The sequence below is a fragment of the Mastacembelus armatus genome, chromosome 22, assembly GCF_900324485.2.
Source record: "Mastacembelus armatus chromosome 22, fMasArm1.2, whole genome shotgun sequence".
Classification (NCBI taxonomy): domain Eukaryota; kingdom Metazoa; phylum Chordata; class Actinopteri; order Synbranchiformes; family Mastacembelidae; genus Mastacembelus; species Mastacembelus armatus.
Genome location: NC_046654.1, coordinates 5492906 through 5499373, shown reverse-complemented (window position 1 = coordinate 5499373; position 6468 = coordinate 5492906). Strand labels below are relative to the sequence as shown.

Below are 6468 nucleotides of genomic sequence, written 5' to 3'. Positions count from 1 at the left end.
GAAGAGGATGGATACACGTCCCAAAAACTGTTGCTTAAACCAGGCCCTTTGGTGACAGTCAGGCATTGTACAGCCTGGTAATAATTGGAAATTTTGAATATATCAGTTGTTATCAGGAATTTTAGTGTCTGTCACTCACAGTCAAAGAACGGAGCAACATCTTGAAACAACAAACTCATTAAGCCAGAGGCAGAAATACCACAAAGAGGGAGAAAAGAAAAATAAAAGACCTCCACCAGCGGTGTAGCTTCAATAACTGTTGAGATAATAGGATTTTACTTTCACTCCCTCTTCACTGGGAAACTGGCTGTTGTAACATTATTGCTATTATTTTTGCTGTATCCAGCTACACAGAAATACACAGTGGAAGATGAAAGTTCATGGATGTTCTCTGAATGTTGTATTCTGGGCAGAAGTAAAAATAGACAAACCACATTGATGGACAGTGGGTATGTGAAAGTACAAGAAAATCAAATAATCAGATAATTATTGCTTGAAAAGATTGAATATCGCACAGTAATAAGAAGAGTTTCAGTTTAAATTTCTTAGACAACTTTTTTGATGTTGTTGTTGGTAGACACTGACTTTAGATAACATCAGTCTAGCTTAATATCATGCAATCATTTTCAGCAATACAGGACAGCTTGGTTGTCCACCACCCTCCTACTGGCCTCCTGTGGACCAGATGGCTCTATGCCTGGAATAGCATCATGACTGAGGGAATACACACACCTGCACACATACAGTACAGGCATACCAGGAAATGCATAAATACATGCTAAAATAATCTGTAGAAACACAGTAAATGAGTGGAGATCAGTGTGTAGGAAGGGCAGATGATTGTGTGTGACTGTGTGTGTGTCTGAAGATAAGTTGAGAACAATGAGAGCAAGAGTGCACATTGTTTCCAAAGTATCATGTGTTATCTGTGACTGACTGACCTTGATGTGGACACAGGCACACACACAGTTAGCTGCACACTGGACACAGTTATCTTTTTTCATTGCATGTGAGGCTGTGGAGGGGGTTGTTGTCAGCAGGGGAGGACTGGTACTGTCTGTGGCTTTCAGAATCTTAGGAACAGGCTCTTCTGTGCTGACCTAACTCAAGGTCACTGAGTCACATTTGAGATTACTGACAATTCATGTTTTCTTATTGTTCTCGCAAACACTGCGATACAGCACATCCACACATTAGTCAATAATCCATCTCACAATTTGCTTCAAACAACATAATGGGCAGCTTGTTCCAATACAATGATTAACACTGCTCAAACACACACACACACACACACACACACATCATCATCACATACTGTACACAAACATTCATTCACCTTCTGTCTTTCTGTTTGTATCAAGTCCAAATTTAACAGAGGAAGAAAAGTGATGTTTAAGATGAAATCATTAAAACTGACTCCAGACAAAGGCATTTTTTATTTTTGTGCCTTTATTATAGAAAATCAAACAATAGCACATCAGTGAAACAATAAATAATCAGTTAATACTGCACCTGTATGGATATGAGTTTGCAAGATTACGTTCTTTCAGCTTGGGAATATGAGGTTCTGTCTCTGAGATATTGAGCATTCCAGTCATCACAATCCTTTAAGATATCTAATCTACATTATACTGTTTTTTGTGCACACAAGTGATTTTTCCACAACTACGGGATAAACTACTTTTTGTTAATCAGTTATTCAAACCTTACAAAGAGTCAAGTTATACAAATAAACAAATTACTCTTAAACTAACATATGATGAAATATCACATCAGACATTACTGACTATAGATGAAATTTTGAAGTTATTCATGCTAAATCAATGCATACAGTAAGGATCTAAAACACAAACTGTAATACCGCTGGCTAAAGCGCTTCTGTTAAATTTATGTTCCCATCATTCTACAGTCGGGCAATAGGAATAAATGTGTTTTTTTAAACCAAGCCTATCACTCAAGAAGCAAATGCCCTAGAGTGTTGTATAATACTGTCAAGGAAAAACCTATATACATAAACAATGTTAACATTTTTTCAATTTCAAGCACAGTACTTTCATACCCTGCTTTTATACAAACAATTTATTATATTATATGGTATAAAAACACATCAATGCAGACACTTATATGATTTCATTTCTAGGTACGTGATAAAAACCAGAAGTAACATAGGACATCAATATTTTGGTCCACAAGGCCCCAGGTGTTTAGGACCTCAGGCTTCAGTTACTCAGGAGCTTGTACAATTATGTAACAAAGTGGGAGAGTCCACACCACACCCAACATGAGGAAGCTTGAAGATGAGCTCTGTGATACAAAAGGAATCCACTGGGAAATCAAGAGCTCCAATGTGCTCCAGATGTGTGAATGTCTCTTTTACAGTATGTTTGTGTGTTCATTCAAGAATTTGTGTATTTTCCTTCACATACATCAACATGAATAAGTATGTTTATGTCTCCTCCTTTTCCCGCTTGTGTGTAATTGCAGTGAATGTGTGTGTCTGTGTGTGTGTTCTCATGTATATGTCTTTATATGCAAGCTGACCACAGTCTTCTATATGTCCATGTGGGATTCAGAATCTGTCCCATTTCAGACGTGGGCGCTCTTGGCATGATTGGTGGAGGAGGTGGCTGGCGGGTTGCCACCTCCCTGTTTGGAATAGTAGAAGCGATTGTTGTCCTGGTAGGAGTGGGAGGACTCTGAGGAGCAACAGGTGAGAATAGACCCACCCAGCAGGCAGAAGATAGTGCCCACCCAGCCAGTGTAGAGAGAAAAGCCAAATGACATGAGGCCATGCTCCTGATGGGCCCCAATGGGAAACCAGACTGTAGATACCACACCACACAATCCTGAGGTGAAACAGAAGGAAAAAGTTAAATGGGGAATATAAAGAAGAAGTAGCAATATGGTAAAATACATACTAACACTATGGATGGAAAACAGCAGCTAATACGCAAACAAAAGTATAAATCAGCAGACAGACTGAATGTATAATTAGACTGAGAATAAAAAATGTTGATTAATAGAATGAATATACAGTATATGCATGTGTTTATTCTTTCTATATAATGAGACAAAATATATTTGAAAAGATAGATGTGCATAGAACTGCAAATGCTTCCATTTTATTATTCCTATATTCCTCCAATTGATAAATACACATTTTGTTGACTTTTTAAAATAGTTTTGTTGTTTTGGTTCCTCACAGTGGACACAAGCGACTTGACTGGAAGAAATACTAGGCACAATAACATTAACTCTGCTTTACCTTGAACTAAAGAAGGGACCTTATCTAAGACCAATATAAATAATATAAATATTCAGTTTTTCAGTCTTCAGTTTTCTCACAACTTGCTACTTAGTAATATTATTAATTTGACTTTAGGAAAAAATTCATTACATTCAGAAACATCCATCCATTTTCTATACCCGCTTACTTAAACAATAGTTTTAAAATGTCCATGTCTTAGTAACTAGCAATAAGTCTTCCGGACAAACTGAATGTCCTTAAACGTCTCATCGGTTTTTAATGATCAGACACACCTCCAGTTGTTTTTTTAGTACCGCCCACTTTTCACCCGCGTTTTTCAAACGCAGGTGTTGTCGGTGTTTCCAACTTGTTGCAGAAAGGAGCTAAATCCAAGTGTAAAGCACAATTATTGCCAAGTCTGAAAGTTTCTTTGTAGAGCTAAAAAAATACCACGGACGGTCTGAAGAAGCACTAGACGCTAATGAGCGTCCTGGGGCTTGTTGTGCTACCGAGTTGGAGTCTGACAATTAGACACCACAAGAGCAACGTGTCCGAGCTAAGCAGCAAAAGTCGGATATGCTAGACTGTGTTCACCAAATCAGGCTAAAGCTGTTAGCTCATTAGCCACGTCCATGCCAACTGGAAGCATTGACAGGTGAGTTCTTATTAATTTACACTTAAACTCTTGGACAGGTGATTTTCTTCACAGGTGCATCTGGTTCAGCTTAAGGCCCTGTGAGTTTTTGAGAGTGGATTTTGCTCTTACAGTCATAAAAATCATGAAATGTCTTTTGGTTTTGCAGATGTTTTGCCTTGGGATTGAAACATATTACTTTTAGTAAGCGTCAGTGTTGGGTCATTTCTAATACATTGCCTTTGAAGTAGCTAATTAACAACAATCAATATGCACCAGAGGCTAAAACAAAAAGACACCGTTAAATAATTTTTGCCAAGAGTCAAAACTGTTGATAAAACAAGATGATATTTCAGAGTAAACCTAAATAATTATTGGACTCAAGCTAATTGTTGTTGGGGCATTTTTTTTTTTTTTTTTGCTCCCAGCATCGAGTTAGTAATTGGCAAAATGACATTTGCATTTTGATTCTGCTGTTCATTTTTGCAAACAATCAGACAACTACACAAACATCTCTGATGTAAAAATGTTCCCCAGAACAAAATATCCTGACTCAGCCTGGGCTTTTAAAATCACGCTGTGCTTACAGGAAATTATTTATGATCAAGGCACATGCTGCACATGTTGGAAATACTTTTATGAACTTATGGAGTGTGGAAAAAGTCAAACACTGAAACGCATGAAATTTTCATTTAAGGGACTCTAGAAAATGCTGGAACACCAGTCAAATATTTATAGCATGGTAAACTGCACAATTCAGGGAGTGAGTTTCCATGTTGTTTGTGTAGTTTGGGACAAAGGCAGGGTGTGGATGAGAGTAGGTGTAGGGGAGGGATTTGATGGGATCTGAGGGGGACAGATTAGAGGAACAGAAAGACATATATGTGTGTGTGCTTGCGTGTGTGTGTGTCCACCCACTGAGGAAAAAACCACAGTATCCAACATCCTCTTCTCTGAGCAGCTTGTAACCATTTGAGGTGGGGTTAAAAAAGGTTATCAGGAAGGCTAAACTTGGCGTGTGTGTGTGTCGGTGCACAACAGTCTGACCTGTTATAAATTATCATTGGTCTGACCATGACATTTAGCTTTTGCCCATGATTTTTGACTTTATTTTTTTGCCCTATGTAAATGAAATAAAGTTGTCTCTTACCGACTATGAGTATAAGTACTCCTCCCAGGATGGTCCGTTTGTTCTTGGAACTCTGTGGTTCATTGCCAAGGCTGATGCAGGGCATGGACATGAGGAGCATTCCCACTGCTGGCAGACCCAGGATTGAACCTGTGATCATGAGGGCACGAGTTGTCTGGATGTAGGCTATAGAAACACATGTAACATGAAACATATGATGACACTGTCCACAAAATCAAAGAAAAACAAAAACTTCTATTGTTACTTTACTTATGTGGAAAATGTTTATCGACAATAGGAATAAATGGCATCAGAGAAGCAACTATTTTGATCAGTGATTTTAAAAAAAAAAAAAAAATGTTAATGTTTAATTCTATGTTTTGAAATAACAAATGGCAGCATCTGGAAAAAGAATTGGTGTAAATAAAACAGTATCATACAATGTATAACGTGGATCAAATGTATCTACATATTTAAAACCACAGGGATATATAGAAGAGTATCTACCTGGTAGGTCCAGGATCTGTGTTAGAGAGACACAGTGGTAGAGTCCTGTGGAGATGACACATTCCGCCCAGGGTCCCTTGGCTCCCAGCTCATCCATCTTCTTGCAGGTGTTCAAACCATATTTACACATAGTCACCCAGTCGTTGGTAGCTGTAGCAATCATGATGCCCAGCCAGCCCAGACAGCTGACAAGAAAGCCACTTAGTTGGAGACAAGAGTTCGCCATTGGGAAAACTGTACGTAAAAACTCCTTGTTCTAAGTTCAGAGCTCTTTGAAATCTTTTAAAAAGAAGAAGGCTGAGTATAATTAACAATGAACACTAAACATTGACAATGAACCAAAGTGTCAATTATTCAGCATTAATTCTAAAGTTAGAACTGATAGTCCACCATGCAAGTAAATCCAGTGTTAAAGTTTTCTTTTCCTTTCCAACTGTGTTACTCCAATTGAGCACTGTTGCCTGCATCAAAAGAATGAAGCTTTCACATCATATTGTGGGTTTTATAGGGGAAAGTTTAGTAAAGGGGGGAAAAACTACTCTAAAATGTTCAGCCAATCAGATGCTTGACTGATATGGACAAAAAAACAAAAAACAATCCACCCACTTTTATTGTCCCTCCAAAATGTTGGAGTGCACTGCCCCTTTCTTGTGTTAAGTGATGCAGCCTGTTGACCGATAGCTGGATGAATTGAGCTGAGAAAATGTAACAAGAAGTCTACTGCCATCTACTGGCCACATTGCTTTTTCTCCAGGAACATGTTGTACATCTACACTGATTCCACTAAGATGCAGTACCTCATTTATATTTAGATTTATTTTTAAATAAACGATAATATCAAAGAGTAAAAGTAACTTTTTTTACATAAAAGTATGCTATTATCTGCAAAATATATATTAAATATTCCAAGTAAAGTACTCCATATACCAAATGTCCCCTTCTTGTGGGTTA

The 6468-nt window shown here is 37.9% G+C and overlaps 1 protein-coding gene across 1 annotated transcript; it reads right to left on the bottom strand.

The window, feature by feature from the left end:
- Positions 1–1429: 1429 nt before the first annotated feature.
- On the bottom strand, positions 1430–5743 carry cldn11a (claudin 11a). Its single transcript, XM_026310212.2, has 3 exons — positions 5518–5743; positions 5032–5196; positions 1430–2846 (listed from the first exon to the last, which is right to left on the bottom strand). Exons 1-3 carry the CDS (start codon positions 5741–5743, stop codon positions 2587–2589), a joined length of 651 nt encoding a protein of 216 aa, XP_026165997.1. The 3' UTR covers positions 1430–2586.
- Positions 5744–6468: the final 725 nt, after the last annotated feature.